This window comes from Cimex lectularius, unplaced genomic scaffold (assembly GCF_000648675.2).
Source record: "Cimex lectularius strain Harlan isolate CLEC.00 unplaced genomic scaffold, Clec_2.1 scaffold6, whole genome shotgun sequence".
Lineage (NCBI taxonomy): Eukaryota > Metazoa > Arthropoda > Insecta > Hemiptera > Cimicidae > Cimex > Cimex lectularius.
In genome coordinates this window covers 2043878-2062662 of record NW_019392677.1, presented here as the reverse complement: position 1 = coordinate 2062662, position 18785 = coordinate 2043878, and the positions used below count along the sequence as shown (strand labels likewise).

Genomic DNA, 18785 nt, shown 5'->3' with positions numbered 1-18785 from the left:
GTTTTCATTGGTTTTGCACAAAAAAAAGGCAAATACCAAAAGAGCAATTTATGACTGTTATTAGTAAAACCATCACTAAACTGTAAATTTTAAATTTGTATACTCAATTCTGCGAACGTGTACAGAATCGAACGTACCAAAAATGGCTTTTTCCTCTTCAGTAAAAAAATATTCAAGGAAAACAAAATAAATTTTATTCCATGGCTTTCAGCCCACGCTTGAGTAACAAAAAAGTACAAATTTATGCACAGTCATAATGAATATATAAATAAAAATTTAAACGGAACAGCAAAAAAATATTTGAAACGTACTAAATTAACTAAAAAGAGGAAAAAATTAACAGAAAATTTTAGGACAATTTAGAACTATTTATTTTAAACAGTAAACCTTAACACATTGAGATTTTTTGGACTACTTAAGCGGAAAAAGATTGGTTCAGTTTAATTAATTTTGACAAACATGATGGAGATACAAGTTTATGCTGGTTGAAGGGGCCAACTATTATCCTGAAAAATATTATATATTTAAAATGTTTAAAATATATTATAAACGTCAAACTAAATAAGTGATTAAAAATCAACATAATGTATTGGTTAATATGTTGACGAAGCATAACTTTATAAGAAAGAACATTTGAAATATCGTCTATTGTGTAAATTCAGTGTTTTATGAGCGGGCAGCATTTCGAAATCGACATTGCTTTGAAAAATAAAGACTACTTTTTATGAAAAGTGTATTTTTGGTTGTTTCCTTCTGTGGAATAGAGTGGGTCAAAGTACTTATTATTATTTATTTTTTAGTCATAGATTAGAAAGATATCATCAAGGCTACTTCTTCTTCTCTTTCCTCTGTAATTTATAATCCTCTATAATCTTATCTCAATTTATTTCAGTGATTTATTTTTATTGTAGTATTATATTATCACTTGTATTTCTATTTTCTCTGTTCGTTGTAAATATCTGATCAATACATGTAATTGAAAACCCTCAGACGGTCTGTCGACCATGAGTAAATCTTAGGATCAATTGTGTTATTGTTGTTTTGAAACAATACACATTCTTATTAATATTTAACATTACGTGCCACTATGTCAACACATGCATTGACTTCAAAATGACCCGACTAAGTCCGTTGCTTTTGGTATTATGAGAAAGCTCTTGTTGAAATGTTAAATTGGTACACCTCAAGCTTCCAAAGGACCATGTATTATGTATTTACTGCCGGCATCATTAAGTTTCCATAAGAAACTGCCACGTCGTATTTATGTTCAGATTGAATAATTGGTTTAAATTTAAAATTTTACCTGTATTATAGTTATTTATATGGCCTATGTGTTAAATAGTAAAACCGTTTAAATTTTAAATAAATGTAAGTTCGCACGTAACTCCCATAGTACAGTTTTTGCAGAATTTAAAAACGTAAACTTTGTTTCTTAAAAATAATTTTGTAATTTGCGTGTTCTGTAGGGGCTATCAACAATGAGGTCATTTCAGTGCCCTATGATGCAGTTATAACCTAAACACACTCATTCTTAAAGACGTTCTTTCTCATTTACATTTATCACAAAAAGAATGCTCGTAATTCCTAAAATCTTTACATTTATAAATAATTACACATATACTTTGTACGATTGATAGACTTTGGGGTACTGCCCCCACCATCACACACATTCACGCTTATAAATACGACCAGGGTCGTTAGATCGTCTCTGACGAGTACAGCCGGATATGTATATGTGTAGGGATAAAAGAGGCGGCCACAAGACGTACTGCACCTCGCCCTGAATAGATCTATTGTGCTCGCCTGTTTTTTATAACTCACTGGCCAGTTTCAGGTTATTAATCACCCTCCATAACTTTGCCAACGGCTCCTTAGTGCAGGATCTTGCTTTTGGTTTTACTTGTTCTAGTTGCAAGAACTTGCACCTATACGGACCTTTACAAAAACATAAAATGTGTGTTCAGCGGTCTCCTCCTCTTCCTGGCAATATCTGCGTAGTGTTTCTTCTGTCTGTACTCCCATCCATGTGCTTTCTTAAGTGGCAACCAGAATCCTAGTTCGGTTGCGGTTGCCTTCTAGTAATTCCTTTGTAGTTGTTCGAATGGATTGCATCGCTTCGTGTGCTTCATGCCTGTGGTATTCTTCCACCAGGTTTTGGACTCAAAGGATCCATTTTGAGATGTATCCTCTTTTGTGGTAAGATGCTAGGCCACAGTATGGTTCAGGACCTCGAGAGTCCAGTGGCTCCCTCTTTGGTCAACATCTATCCTCTTTTGTAGCAAGAAGCTGGGCCACAGGACCCAGAGAGACGACCCTTTTTTTGGTCAACATGTCAATCTTTTGCCTTTGTCCCCCGAGTATCCAGAAACCATGCCAGGGTCAGGTCGTGAGTGTCGCTGACCTCCATCAAGGCCTTCAGAGTCCAGTGGATCCCTCTTTGGTCAACATGTCAACTTTATCATTTCCTCTACTCCCCGAATGCACAGGGTCCCATGTCAGGGTCAGTCGTTGAGTACGGCCAGAAGGAGTTCGAGAACCGTGACCAGTATCAGTCCACTCGAACAATTATTGAATTAAACAAAATTTTCCCGCGTTTTACTGTACTAACGAATTAAGATATTTTTAGGCCCTTTAATATCACAAGTTTAGTATGGCGCGGCCGCACTTATAACCCTGAGGTCACGGGAGAAAGCGGACGGCAAAAGAGTTCGTAAATTAGAAAATATGAAATAAAATTCATTTAGCGAAACAGGATCACATTTATCGTGTCGGAGAAAATTCAACATGCGACATGCTGAAGAAAAATTAAAATCAATTTCTCATCACGGCCCACGTAAACCGTACCGTGTTAAATTTGGTCAAAAATGAAAAATAATCCAGCAGTAAAATGCGTAATGAAAGTGGCGCAGAACAAAATAATAATTTAACGAAAGCACGGAGAGAAATATTGCTCACCGCTGGAAGCGGACAGGGCGAAAATAACACAGATATACCGAGATACATTTTTAAAACTTATTTCCTACTCAACGGCCAACGACTCGACGACTCGAGCGTTGGATTTGGAATTGTCTTCACAATCCGCGATTTACGACTGCTTTCTTTCTTTAACTTTTATTTTATTTCTCGTATAAATATAAAACCGCGCAAGTTGATTCAGAGGTCTAGCGAATTTACTATGTGATATTTTTATTTACTTTTTTGCTCTAGAAGAGAATTGTACGACTTATATTATATTGTTCATAAAAATGCCCACTTTCTATAAATTAGCTTTGGGAGCAATAACCTGTAACTTCCTACTTGTTTTTCCCAACAATTGCGTTTACTTAGAAACTTTCTTAGTTTGTTGTTTGGCTGGTGGAATTAATTGTTGGCTGGATGGAATAACCCGGAAGTGACCTGAGAAGATAGATATATCGCCGCTGTATTTTCCAATTTAAGAAAGAAATAAACCGGTCTTCGTCGCAGTTTGGCCGCGTTATCGTTGATCATCAGAGATATAAAAAGAAGCAATTCCGTGATTATCATTCAAAAAGTTGGACGATCCAATTCCTTCAAGTTGAAGGGTAGCAGCTTAAAGATCGAGCTAGGTATCAATGCAAACACATTTCATGGAGTTCGAGTAATCAATTTTACTCGAAATAAAGTAAATTATATTAAATTTCCTTTACTTTTGGGCAGGACAAAGCTTCACTTGCCTGTATAGTTGAGATGGATTTGATAAACCTTAGTAGAAGTTCAATTAATTAATCCCTTATGTAAGGTGTTGGTTGAGATAAAAAAGTCAGTATCACGAGCGGGATTCGAACCCACGACCTTCGGCTCATTACGCCGCTGCTCTAACCACTAGAGCTTCGATCCTCTCTCTCACATCTCAAAATTCAAACGGTTGTAGGTTGAGATGAAGAGTTAGTGTCCGAGAGGATCCAAGTCAGGATAGCTCAAGTGGTAGAGCAGCGGCGTATTAAGTAAGCCTAAGGTTGTGGGTTCGAATCCCGCTCGTGAGACTGAATTCCCATTTCAACATAGCCTTTCGAATTTTTTCCTCCTTTTTGCAACTTTTCAAATGTCGTGTAATCTATTTGATTGTTGGCGACAAATGAAATGGCCACGTAGAGCTTTAGTGAAGATATACTTCATTTAACTTATTAAATTCACTAGATTTCGTGGTCCGATTGACCAAATAACTTATTTCAATAAGCTGTTGGTTGAGATAAAGTCACGATAGCTCTGTGGTAGAGCAGCGGCGTAATTAGCCGAAGGTCGTGGGTTCGAAACCCGCTCGTGACATTATCTTTTTATGTCAACCAACACCTTACATAAAAGGTTAATTGAAAGATGTTATATTAATCGGACCACGAAATCTAGTGTACTTAATAGAAGTACTAATTCAAATTCTTCTTAAATTATATATGACATTATAAATTTAAATAATTTATAAGTTAATTTCTGCAACGTAAGAGAAAAATATTGTGGGGCTTAGAAGTCTTGGCTAATACGATTTTTTTCCGTGAAAGCGATAAAATACTTTTTTCATATGAACGGAAGCCTTAAGATGATGGGTAGAAAATATTTTTTTCTCCACAATATGCAAAATTGTCCGATCCGAAGTTTTGAAAGATTAAATCTTGTATTTTTAATAATTGATCATAACGGATTTTTTTTATTAACATTTATGAATTTCGATCAAGTTTGATAATCGTAGCTTAGATTGTGAAAACATTGAACTTACACTAAAAACAGTGTTTACTCTGCATATTTTTGTTCTGACAAAGTAACGATCACTTTTTGTGTTAATGATTTGTTAAGGTAAAATATCACGCTATCGGATTTTCCAATCAATTTTTCCGTAATCGTCTGAGCTTTTGCCTGTCATAACCTTTCAGCCCCGAACGTCACAAACTTCTGCTTTTAATTCCTTTATGTCAAAAAAGTCCACATCAAACTAGCGGCCGTCAATTTTCAAAGACCCCCAGTTTTCAACAAGGTGGGCCGTTTACGCCGAGGACTTTGTACGCTTGTTGGCTCGCTTAAGTGGCCGGTGATGTATTGGCTCCTTCGAACTTTAACCCTACAATAAATAAATACCCACGAGGGGTAAATTGATCGGAGGATGTCACCCTTGGAATCTCATGTCTCACGCATCCACCCAATAAGCTGTCGGGCTACACATTGGCGGCTCCTTAATCCGATGAACAAACTTAATTTTCTACGGAGTCACCCTTTGACTTAGACCTACAGTGTTATTTTGCCAAACCAACAATTGTGCTACATTAGCAGTGGTTTATAACCTGATCTTCAGAATATTCTCATGGAAATCCAGTCAAGTAATCTGAACGAATCACCCACTATGTTTGTCAGATGAGATGAGTGTCTCTGCGATGTCTCGAGTCGTTCAGTGGAATGGAAAACTCATTCCTCAGAAATTGGCCAAAATTAAGTTTTTAATAAATTCTTCAAATTTCTTTGAAAACAGACAGTCACTAATCATTAATAACTTAATTTTGCCAATCTGAACTCATATTTCAAATTGTTTTACACGGATGATAACCTTAAAATAGATCGAAAGCTTGGCCGGTAACACTTGATTTTTTTCATCCAGACATTACCGAGATTTAGAATAGTAGAGTTTATTTTTGGAAATAAACAGGTTCTAATGAAATAAAAACCATAACGTAATAGAATCTAAACAATGCCCAGTTAGTACAAAAAATGTGTACTGACGGCTCCAAAACCGACAAGGGTACGGGAACTGGACTCTTTAGGATGAACCCAAAAACCGAACTGACGGTAAACCTACGTAAATGTGCTACAGTTTTTCAGTCTGAAATCATAGCGATTGAACAATGCGCCAGAGAAATAAAAAGGCTAGGAAAGCATTCCCAGAAGAGAGCCTTTTTCTCTGACAGTCAGGCAGCACTAAGGGCCCTAGACTCATGCGAGACAAAGGCAAAGAGTGTTTGGAACTGCTTGAAGGCCTTGATGGAAGTCAGCGACACTAACGACCTGACCCCTGGCATGGTTCCTGGACACTCGGGGGACAGAGGCAAAAGGTTGACATGTTGACCAAAAATAGGGTCGTCTCTCTGGGCCCTGTGGCCCAGCTTTTTGCTACAAAAGAGGATACATCTCAAAATGCATCCTTAATGAGTCCAAAACCTGGTGGAACAATACCACAGGAATGAGGCACGCGAAGAGATTCATAGAAGGTCCATCAGCAAAACTATAAAAGAATTACTGGAAAGCAACCGCGACCGAACTAGGATTCTGGTTAGACTCCTGACAGGGCACTGCCACTTAAGAACGCCGGATGGGAGTACAGACAGAAAAAACACTGTGCAGATACTGCCAGGAAAAGGAGGAGACCGCAGGACACACATTTTATGTTTTTGTAAAGGACCATGTAGCTGCAGGTTCTTGCAACTAGGACAAGTAAAACCACAAGATCCTACACTAAGGAGCCGCAGGCAAAGTTATGGAGGCTGATTAGTAACCTGAAACTGGCCAGTGAGTTATAAATAACAGGGAAGCACAACAGATCTATTCAGGGCGAGGTGCAGTACGCCTTGTGGCCGCCTCTTTTATCCCTATCCCTAGATATCGGGCGCTACTTGGACTACATATTAATAATGGACTAATGTGGTATCCCCAGACACGTCTTAAATGTCAAGAAACTAAGGACCTTACAAACTAATATCATAGATTGAACTTACCAAACTAATTCCTTTAACAACAATCTATTGGAATGGAAGTCTGGTGCCAGCAGCCGCGGTAATTCCAGCTTTGAAGCTAAAGCGTATATTAAAGTTTTTGCGGTTAAAAAGCTCGTAGTTTGTTCTGCGTCCCTCACTGTCGGTGCACAGTTCGTCGGTGACACTGGCATGACATGGGATGTCCTATCGGTGGCGGCGGAGACCATATCGCCGTCGGATAACACCGCGGTGTGATGGCCTTCTGGTCAAGGTAGGCTGAAACGTTTACTTTGAACAAATTAGTGTGCTTAAAGAAGGCAAAAATCTATGCCAGAATAGTGGCGCATGGAATAATGGAACAGGACCTTGGTTATATTCTTTTGATCTCCGGTACACAAGGTAATGATCAATGTGGACAGGCGGGGGCATTCGTATTGCGGAGTTAGAGGTGAAAATCTTGGATCGTCGCAAGACCCACTATCGCGAAAGCAATTGCCAAGTATGTCTTAATTGATCAAGAACGAAAGTTAGAGGTTCGAAGGCGACCAGATTCCTTTGATGACTCGGCGGGGTGCTTTCCCCGGGAAACCAAAGCTTTTGGTAGGTTTCCCACCTTACTGACAAATCACCATTTACAAGACCCTCCTGAAACTGATATGAACATACGGAATTGATGTTTGGGTGTCAACGTAAAAATTCCGACAAAATCCAATCCATCCAATGAAAAATACTAAAAACTATCCCTTCTATATTTCAAACGTAACAATCCAGAATGACCTCCTAAACCCTTTTGTAATGACATTATTAAATCTTGACACAACAATTTACACTAAAGTTTAAACCTTCACTCCAATACACTTGTCCAGCAGTTTTCTTTTTTCGACATAACTGGTAACCCACGCGTGTACAGAGATCTTTTGACAGATTGATTGACTCAGTGTGAGGGAATGTCACTGTTGGGTGACTTCTATCATGTGTCATATAGTGATGCTAGGTTATCTCTAAATTTTCTTTGTATATTTTTCAGTTCGAACAACTCGCCTTCACCTGGATGGAAAGGCAGAAGCTCGGTGGGTCGTATTCCTCGCATCGAGCCCAGTCAGAAAAGCACGTAGTCGTCTGCAGCACGACTCTTCACGCGGATACGATAATGGATTTTCTCAATGAATTCTACGCTCATCCTTTACTTCAGGTAATTTTAAGGATTTCTCGCCAATGTGCATTTTCCCACGACGATTTCCATTTTCAGGACTATTACGTAGTTTTGTTATCGCCGATGGAATTGGACACGACTATGAGGATGATCCTGCAGGTGCCGATCTGGGCACAGCGGGTCATTTACATCCAAGGATCTTGCCTGAAGGACGTCGACCTGGCAAGGGCGAGAATGAACGAGGCAGAAGCGTGTTTTGTCCTCGCGGCGAGAAACTACGCCGACAAGACTGCAGCAGTACGTATTTTTCAATTTGCTGCTACGAACGCTTTGATTATTTCCCAATTTGCTTGAATCGAACGTCACCCGGCTCGGGGAAACTTGGGACGTCGGTGGCTAAAATTATGCATGAACCACAGGGCACTTGGGTTTATCTTCAGCGATCAATTTCAGACTCAGACTCTCAAAAGGTCATAGATTATTTAGTACGAACTTTATCAAGTCAGTATTGCAAGCTGAAACCCTATTTTTTTTAAATCGATATCGATATGCAGTAAAATCGAGTTTTATTTTAATAATATAAAAAAACAACACAGATTAATATTTTCTAATGGAAATAATACAATGTTAAATTGTTTCATGTTGTAAGTAAGGTGATGTACCTAAAATGTGTTCGTTACAGATCATCTTAGTGTGCCTAACCTGCCTGGGTTATCTGTCAGACGCGATTCAGTATTTCGCAATTTCCAGTCATTTTGTGGCGATCCCTTCTATTTTCATACATTTTCCGCGACCGGGTCGTGAAAATCATTATGGATCATTTGATTGGTGAAAAAGAAGGGTGCGTTGAGTATATAATGGAGATGTTGAAGGATCTGGTCCACAGTTCGGCTCCCTATGGCTACGGTTACTATGAACGCGAATTCTGAGGAAATTTTGTTCTGACGAGTTCTGACGACTTCGTCTGAACAAACAAATACTCGATTTTCCAGGGTTTACTTTGTCAGCGAAGGGTATGTCAGAACACGACATCGTCAGAACCATTCGAGCATTCCAACCAGTTTGATTTTTCGTGCGTTCTGACGTTCAATTTAGACAATTTTTATATTTCACCATGGATGTAGATAAACTGATTAGTCTTCCTTTTGAGAATCGGTGTTTGTGGGGCATGAACGACAAAAAATACAAAGTGGGACAAAATTTCTCAAAAAATCAACACTAGCAATAAGCCATATTTGGTTAGTGGTCATAATTAACCGCATTAATTAATCTAATGAATAATTCTTTTTATTTAATGTGCTTGGTTGAGACAAAAATTAGTGTCACTAGGGGGATTCGAGCCCACGACCTTCGGCTCAATACGCCACACTAACCACTTTAGGCTATCGTGACTACGATCCCCTCGGACACCAACTCACCTCAACCTACAATCGCTCGAATTTTCCCTCTTTTTGCCATTTTTCAAATTTCATTTTAATTAATATGTTAAATAATGACATTAATCAACTTAGTCAGCTTAATCAACGGACTTTCAAGAAAATAAAATTTATTTCGCCCATTTTACTGGGAGGCAGAAACATACATACTATCAGAAACGTGCACAATGTAACACCTTGTTCTGACGAAGATTTCGGACGTATTGACCGTAATTCATTCATGATGTAATTCGCATCCATAGTGACCGTAGCCATAGCTTCAATCGGTCTGATGAGTGTGTGTAAGCGGTTAGTTATGTATGCTTAGTGTTGATTATGGTACCGCAGGCATCTGAGTAGTCCATATGTTTTCTTGTGGGTTCTTGTCTTCATCTTATATGTGGGTTCCATGTAAGATCTGTGAAAAGCCCAAGGCGGGGGACTTGGTTGGATGAAGGTATTACCTTCTTGCTATGTGTACAGGTGGGCAGGTCTTTGAGCATAAATGCTACTTGTTGGTTTTTTTGTACGTTCAACCTGATAATGAGGTTCAAAAGTTGGATTGCGTCTGCGGCTAGGACAGATTGGTATGTGTAGATAGAATTGCAATGCCATCCGCAAAGGTTGTGTCGATGTGTCAGCTGAGTAGATGGTGTCCTTGTGGGACGCCTGCTTTGATTGGAATGATGAGTTAAAAATCGGTGCCAATTGGTACTTTAAACCATCGATCCGAGAGGATAAGGAATTATAAGGATTGAATTTTCCATTTTTTTTTTTCATTACATATGAGATGTTGATGGACTGCAATCTGGGAAAATTGATATTGAGCGGATTCTAGAGAAATTTAGAGTTTGGAGAGAGAGAGATTACCCTCAATTGAGTTGGGTCGCCCTTGCTCGCACATTTAATGGTCCTCCGGGCCGGATTGTAGTTTATTGCATCTCATTTATTTTTCAATTTTAAATTTCTATAACCTCACCAATCATGCCGATCTCTATGAAGGAGCTGGAGATCCGATTTGAAGATTGTGCGAACGAAGTTGAAGGGCTGTGTGATGACATTAAAGAAACAAGAGACTTGGGTTTCAAAATCAAGACAGACCCTGAAGCTTTAGACGAAAGTTCGATTTTTACAGCCCGTATTGCCCGCCTTGATAGTACATTTGAAAAATGTATGGAAAAGATATCTGAAACCATACGTTATGGCAAATCGTTGAACCGAGACACTTCGAATTTGGAGAATATGAGGAGTGCCACAAGAAAAGTATATTATGAAGCTTTGGCCTTTTCAACCCCACATACGACTTTTCAAACAACCGCATATGACGAAAAGATTGCACAAACTACCAATCATTGCTGTGCACCAACTAGCACTCATTCCAATTATCCCCCAATAAATTTACCAATTTTCAATGGTGAATTAGCACAGTGGCCCACTTTTAAGGACACTTTTCTGGGAGTTGTACACAATAAAAAGGGACTGGACGCTATGCAAAAGTATCATTACCTCAGAACTTCACTCAAGGGTCCAGCACTTCAAACCATCGCATTTGTCCCTTTTACAGAAGACGAATATAACCAAGCATGGGATACACTGCTATCGAAATATGACAATAAACGTCTACAGGCCATGAATCACCTCACACGGGTTTTTAATTATAAACCTATAAATAAAGTCACTCTCTCATTAGAGCAACTTTCTAAAGTTGTGTTTGAAAGTATAGCAGCCTTCCGAAATTTAAAAATAGAAGAAGAATCAAGTTTTATTTTCTTACCATTTATTTTGCGACTTGTTGGCCCACATCTTAGAGAGAAATTTGAAACCAATTATATGAAGGATAATAATCGAATTCGTTCATCAGCAGACCTTGATTATTCAATCGGAATTATGTTCTTCTGGAGCAGGTCTTCCTACAGCAACAGTCAAGTCTGGTGATGTCAAACGGATTTTGTATACACATGGAAATACGTTAACACCCCATTGTTTATCATGCCAACAGGAACACCCTTTGTACAAATGTTCTGGATTTCAAAAATTGACCCCGATTGAACGCTTCAGATTTTTGAAATCTAAACGAGTGTGTTTCAACTGTCTTTCGACGCATCATGTTTCCAAGATGTGTAAATCCAAGTCATCTTGTCATCAATGTGGTAAAAACCACCATACCCTGTTACATCTTGATAATTCAAACCTTCATATAAAGTCTCAACCAACAGCGAATGTAGAAACCGATTACAAGAGAGATAACCATGACACGGAACAACAAACTAATACTAAGCGCACAGTCCTGACATCTGCTGTTTCCAACAATCAAAGTGTTGCTCGGTACCGCACTAGCTTACATCGAAAATAGGGACAGAACATTTGAGCCAGTTCGCATCGTCATCGATTGTGGAGCTCAACGCTCTTTCATCACAGAAGATTTAGTGCGACGTTTAAGGCTAAGATTACACCATCGCATGTGTGGATTCGGTGATTCGCCTATTGAAGGAGGAAGACTTCAAGTAAAATGTCATCTGACATCACTCGCTGAAAAGACAGCATCTCCTCTTGTCACAGAGGCGGTAGTCATCCCCCAGATCGCCCAAAACATGCCCGCGTATGCCGTTCCCGCAGACATGAATAAGTTTGAACACTTTACACTAGCCGATCCATCCTTTTGGAAACCTGGATCTGTATTCGAGATGAGATGCCAAAAAGCGGTCGAAAGCTTCGGTAACGTCCAGCAATACGGCTGAACAATTTTGTTTGTTTTCTAGAGCCGAGGATATCGTATGGACTGCCCTGAAGCTCTGCTGAACATTAGAATGGAAGGATCGCAATCCAAATTGATGGTTAGGAATTAAATTTTTAAAGTCGAACAAATACTTCATGTTTTATCACAGAACGCAGAGCACATTTTACGAGATGCTCCGGCCACCCTAGTAGCTCCAGCTGCTATTCAAGAGTATTTTTCTTTATGAACTGATGCATTTTCCTTTTGGTATTATGTAATGGAACCATCTAACCCTCCTGTATAAATAGAAATTTAATTAACCGTGTTAAAACAATACAAACGAAAAACCGCACGAACTTTGCTCGTTACCTGGTATTATGTTCTCACTCGATTTTACCTATTAAATTTAACAGAAATTCTACCTGGCAAAAGAAACGTTACACTTCCTGCATATATTTACTAATTAACAATTGCGAAATGAAGAGCTGTAGATCATTTTATACTTTTTTTCTTAGTCCATCCCTCGATCCTTGAGCTTTGGCATTTATCAGATAGAGTATAGCCTAATATTTCTGCGCACCAAGTTTCCCTTATCAAGTCAAGTTTACATATGCGCCAAACAGGGATTTCATTATGATTTGATGCTAGGATGAGCACACTATTCTGAGGTCTTGGGCCGTCAAGGATTTCGCACCCTCCGTCCCTCAATACGTGCAGATCTTCCGGCCCGAGAACAAACTCCATGTCAAGTTCGCGGAGCACGTCGTCTGCGAGGACGAGCTCAAGTACGCCTTACTTGCTAACAACTGCACCTGTCCCGGAGCGTCCACCCTCGTCACCCTCCTCCTTCACACATCCAGGGGACAGTGAGTAATGACAAAAACAGAAAAGAAGAAACTCCGATAAACGTTCTTTTTATATCTTTCAGAGAAGGACAGACGTCATCCGAAGAATGGCACAGGCTCTACGGTAGATGTTCGGGGAATGAGATCTACCATATAAGGCTCGAGGATAGTCGTTTCTTCGGCGAGTACGAAGGGAAAAGCTTCACATACGCTAGTTTCCATTCACATAGAAAGTACGTTTGTTCGATTTATTTCGAAAATGGATTGTTACAAGTTTTGATTCAGGTACGGAGTAGCCCTGGTTGGGGTGCGACCCGCAGAACTGCCGGAGTTCTACGAGGACACGATACTTCTTAACCCGGGGCCGAGGCATATCATGAAGAAATCAGACACATGTTACTACATGAGCATAACGAAAGAAGAAAACTCAGCTTTCGTTGTCGCCAACAACCAAGCAGCCATCCAAGCTGAAGCTTTGCCACAGACCAAGACCGAAGGTAAAATATTCAATAATTAAAATAATTAATACGGTAAATTACTATTGCTAAATGGTATATATGGGTTAATTCAATAAAGGTGGTTTCAAAAACAGCAGAATGTATATTTTGCTTTAAGCCCTGAAAAGAAAACTATAGGTTTACCCTTTTATATAGGTTTACCCTTGTCAAGAACAAAATGTACAATTCGATACATATAGCTGAATATTTATCTCTGCATTTTATTAATCTTATGGTACAATAAACTGAAGCTTTGCATTAAGTACTTTGCCCTTCAGTTGGGCTTCAAATCTTTTTCAGTGAATTTTGAATGAATTTTGAAATATATCATTTTCCGTTTTCTGAATAGCGAGAATAGTATCCGTTGTTTAATCTCTTTTGAACATTTCCGATAAGTCTTTCCCATGGAGTCCACAGTAAATAATCCGTTCCTGCAAAATCAATTAAAGCTCATTGTTTGGACTCCTGCAAGTCTTGACCTAAATCGCACATATGCCGGGTTTGTTGATTAATCATGTCCTGTTACGGTTCCTCGCCGGACCGTTGGCAATTCACCCGGTCGCCGGGTACCTGGGGCTCAGTGGAGATTTTTTTTCCCGTAGCCGCTTCGTCTTCTGGCTGGGCTTCCTTCATCTTCCAAATGCCGCCCGCGCGTCTTCGGCCTCTTCCAGACCTCGCTCAATCTTGCCGAGGGCACCCTCGCCTCTGCCCGAGTCTGGTCACCCCTGAGCAAAAAAAAATTTTTTTCTCTCGTGTTCACTTGTAACAGCCCCTTATACGTGAAACGTTCTTTCGAAAAATTATTCGAACGAAAATTTACAAAGTTTAAAGGAGTAAACCTTTACTGCCGTAATAAACTTTCGTTCCTCACACTGACATATACTTGGGGACCAAGGCGGCGCATGTGTCCCGCATGCAGAGAAAGGTTGCTCAATGTGGGTGCCATTAGTTGGCTCCATATAGGGAGTTAGTAGGAATGCCGTCCATTATAAGAATTGTGCTGGAGCACGGCAGAGAATCTTTGGTATCCCTGTTCCGATTTTTAGAGGAAACAGGGTTGTTTTATTATATTGATAGCTTTATATACCTGTTTGTTGAGAGTGAATGTATTTATTGGCGTGAATGTGTAGTATGAGAGGGCTTGTAGGGGAATATTGAGTACCCATCGACCCTCAATTAGTTTATTTATGTAGGTATTAAAAGTGATAGGAATACCGAGTGCTCCACCACCCTAATTGAGCGAAAGCGTTTGGATCTAAGAACTGCAGTTGGGTCCTGAATTGACCTTTCGGTTGACATATGTTTCCCATTGGGGGGTCGGAATGTCTTAGGCAATGAGGCTCTTTAACGTGCCCACCTGGCAGGGCTTATTACACGTTTAGTTTTTCAAGTTAGGAGCGACTCACCTCCGCTTACGGTAGATACTGTGAACACCGTGAGGTTCGGTGTAGAAGCTACCACATCCACAGACTAATCAGACATGACAGCTTCTCCCGCTTGCCCCGTCCGAAGAAATGGATCAACATTGTGCACTTAACCGTGTGCCGCGCGTAAAGGGATACCCAAAAGGGCTGAATTGCATCAGCCGGTCTGCCAATGCGCTCCCTAGATATTGACGACAACTCTATCTCAGAGTGTTGGGGCTCCGCTAGCGTAGCAGAACGGATCCGCACCGGCCGCGGTTTCGTTCAAAGTTGAATTTCTCACCACCCCGTAGAGGAACCTGCCTTCGGTAAAGGACGCCTATGCAGGCACCACCGAACAACAGATCCTTCTCTAAGTACTCGCCAGGAACCTTACCACTAAGACACTACGAGTCCTTTCCTATATAGCTGGATTTGGAACGATTTTTCGATTTCCCGTAGTTCAGATGGTTATGCACCCTTCCCCGTCCATCCCGACACGATCTGGTACCCAAACCCCCGTGTGACTGATGCAGCACCGCCGTCCGCGGCCAGCTCGCAAGGCAACAACTCCCTTAACGCATTTCAAGGGACTGGGTAGGCGTAGTCTTTGCATCCTCGCATACTATACGCTTCCTTCTCCCACAAGAAACACGAATACAGCTTGTGCGAAGATCTCAAGACTACACCATTATTTTGTGCCTGGAAACCCCCCTTGGAAACAAGCGTTAGGAAGCGTCTTTTGGAGTTTCCTAGGAGCACCCACTGCACAGTCACGGGAACTGGATTGGGAGAAATTGACACGTCCAAGCCCAAGGTCGCCTTTGCCAGGATACACCCAAACCTCTAACATGATCAACCCCGCTCATTGTTACCGTGGTTCTTAATCATTAAGGGAGCTCCTTTGAGGGATACTGACATATCTGTTGACACTACCAGGAGCATAACCTCTGCAACTGGACGGACAGATCTGACCCCTACTGCCAACACCCGAGGTGGTTGCTTTTCGAACAATGCCGGTAATTTATTGTAAATTACAAAATATGAAATGGCCGGTGGATTGCGAGAGAACCTATAGATGTGTGTGTCTATATGTAAATACTATGCAGATTTGTGCTTATATAAATCCTAATACAAATTATGTCAACCAGTGTGGCTTATACAGTTTTGGGAAATTACTACCGAAAATATAAAACTTTAATTGTTTTAATAATATCGCGCTTTTCTTCCGATGTGAATCAAGCTACGAGCTTCTCGGTGCAGTGTTGCCTCCAGACAGGCCCGTTATCTTCCTTAAGCACCCAACTATCATAATTATCCTTGTAGTTTCTTTGAAAAATTGTGTCTATTCTTGCAAAAACTAAGCCTTCCATTGACAATTTGTCTACTGTTAGAAACGATAGAGACGATGATATCGACTCCCAAGACGAAAGACACCGGGGGCAGCGGAGGGACGCCGGTGAACGTTAGCCAGGATTCTGCCAGTAGTGGCTGCCCACAGGGGAACCACTTAGGACTCCCGAAGCCGGAAAACAACCCGAATCTACTCAGCCCCGAGATTCTGAACCAAAGGCGTGGTAGCAGGAGGCCCAGCATCCTCCCCGTCCCGGACATGTTCACCTCATCAAGCCTCAATATTTCCACCACGCCTCAGGATGAAATCGACGAGTCCGAAGACGAAATGGAAGACGACGTCCCGTGGAGATCGCCCAGCGAGAAAATCGCGTAAGTCACCAATCACCCAATTTGCCGTTATTATTTTTTAAAATAAAAGTTTTTGCTTTATAAAAAAGTTCAGCAATACATAAATATTAACTTCTGGAAAAAAGATAAAACCACAAATTTTGTTTTTACTCTCTTTTACAGATATTTTGGCATTTCAAAGTGAGATATTCTTTATCATTTCTTGATCAATATTTAACATACATTACATTTTCCTTTAAATATAAAAAGCACATACAGCTTTTAATGTAAGCTTTAAATCCTTAGAGTAAGCCATTTCGAAGTTTTTAGGACTTAACAGCAAACATGTTTCTATTTCCCTGAAGATAATCATTCACTAATAGATAATCACAAACTTATTTCAAGTTCACAATTAATAATCTCAAGAATTGATGTTTTTAAAATTTGAATGCCCTTCAGAAAAATCGTAAAATTCTGACTTTTAGAAACTTTAACAACTATTTAAAATACAAATTCAAAATGTCTTAGTCACATCTCAAAAAAGAACATAATCTGCTAATGGGGCCCAAATGGACGGTCTTACAGAAGCAAATCGTTTTATGGCCTTCATTTTAGAGATTATATTCTCATCAGGGCAACTAAAACGTTGAACTATAATTTCAAAACGCATGAATTTAACCAACACTTAATTTCAACTAAACGATCCACTTTATATATTAATTAATTAACCTCATCCGAAAGATTCCAAAGCCTAAAAAATCTCATAACCTTACATCATCCAACCGTGCTATTAGTCTGGTGCCTACAATGGGCAAAATTCTATAAAAAAAGCTTCTTGCTTAACAATCTCCCCATCCTTCAGGCCTGTAACCTTTCCCCCGACTACAAGTTTGGATTCAGACGTTCCCATTCCATTGTTCAGCAGTGACATGAAGTTGTTGACATCTTGACCAAGAGTGTGCTACTATTCCTTGGTGTGAAGCAAGCCTTCGATTGGATTTGGCACTAGGGGCAGTACTGGAAGCTTAAGAGAGTACTTCCTATACCGAACCCGTACCTACCCTTCCTTTCCTTGTACTTCTTTTGATTCCATAAAGATCATCTCAACCAGAATCCTTCAAACCCATGTCACATCCCTTGCGCTTGAGATGCTGAAAAACATACAGACGTTTCCTTAAAGACCGAATCAGTCCTAACATAGCCAAGGACTGTGAACACACTGACTTCTCACAGTCCTTGACAATGTCGGAACTGAGTCGGTCTTCAAGGAATTTCAGGACGTTCCCATTTCATTGTTCAGCAGTGCCATCGAGTGGTGGACATCTTGACCAAGGGAGTGCTACTATTCTTTGATGTCAAGCAAGCCTTCGATTGGGTTTGGCACTAGGGGCAATACTGGAAGCTTAAGAGAGTCCTCCTTATACCGTACCCGTACTTTCAAGTCATCAACGGTCCTTATTTAACAGCCGGCCATCGCAAAGATGGAGGAGTACCCCCCCTTGAAATCTAAATCGAAATAGGAAAATTCCTAATATTTACAAAACATACTTAAAAAAATATGATTATGATGACGGGGAATGACACAACCACACATAAAACACTTTGAGCCCTGAAGATGATCTCAATGAAGATCGAAACGTTAGCACGATAGAGAAAAGGTTTTTCTAAAACCTACGTCTCAGACCGCATCTCACGATCTCCGTATAATCTTCTATTTTGTTCATGCAAATAATGTTTCGTATAGATCAAGCAACATTTTACTTTTTTTCGGACCTCTGGTTTTCATTTGTGTTGTACAACAATTGACCGTTTTTGCATGACAATCGGACTCGGAGATGAGTCGCCTCCTGGATAATAGTGCATGTACGATTGGCCGTCGATTCGGCTTATTCCTGTTTCATCGGGGAATACGCGAATAAAAAACGATCGAAGTGATTGGATCGAGTGAACTCATCTCTGTGAAATAGTGATGAACAGCCCGTGTTTTAAAACGCCGAAAATCCAGTTGAAATGGTCGTATTCCTTCCAAAAACGATGATACACATTTAACTCTTGACTTTTAAACAACCATCGTAACAATTAAAGCATTGCATTAAAAATAATATAATATTTAGACTTTCGTCCTGGTTTTCGTCCTGGTTTCTCATCGAATTCGGCTATTTTAAAAACACAGTGAAACTTCTGCTGAGGTCTTCATGCTCTTCTGAGGTACAAGGGAAAATGGATTCGAACCCGGGACCTTTACCTTACAGTGATGAGCGCCGTGTCAACGCCTAAACCGTTGCGGCCACCGACGCCCCTGAAAGCACTATTACGTTGGATGACGTTTAAAACAAATTTTTTTGGCAAAGTCGTCGTAGATGAGTATTTTTGTACCATCCTTT

At 40.1% G+C, this 18785-nt stretch overlaps 1 protein-coding gene and 1 non-coding gene across 18 annotated transcripts in view; both read left to right on the top strand.

Annotated features, from left to right (window-relative positions):
- LOC106673761 (potassium channel subfamily T member 2) overlaps positions 1-18785 on the top strand; it is a 454961-nt gene that overhangs the window by 422213 nt on the left and 13963 nt on the right. For 13 of the 17 annotated variants that reach the window (XM_024225474.1, XM_024225475.1, XM_024225481.1 and 10 more), the window contains 7 exons: positions 7717-7881; positions 7939-8139; positions 12622-12839; positions 12902-13051; positions 13104-13315; positions 16113-16443; positions 16585-16602. In XM_024225474.1, coding sequence (XP_024081242.1) covers positions 7717-7881; positions 7939-8139; positions 12622-12839; positions 12902-13051; positions 13104-13315; positions 16113-16443; positions 16585-16602 — 1295 coding nt within the window. The remainder of the gene's footprint in view (positions 1-7716; positions 7882-7938; positions 8140-12621; positions 12840-12901; positions 13052-13103; positions 13316-16112; positions 16444-16584; positions 16603-18785) is intronic. The other 4 variants (XM_024225484.1, XM_024225482.1, XM_024225476.1 and 1 more) reach the window with 1 other exon arrangement.
- Positions 4216-4287, top strand: Trnai-aau. Its single transcript has one exon. It is a non-coding gene; the product is annotated as a tRNA-Ile (tRNA).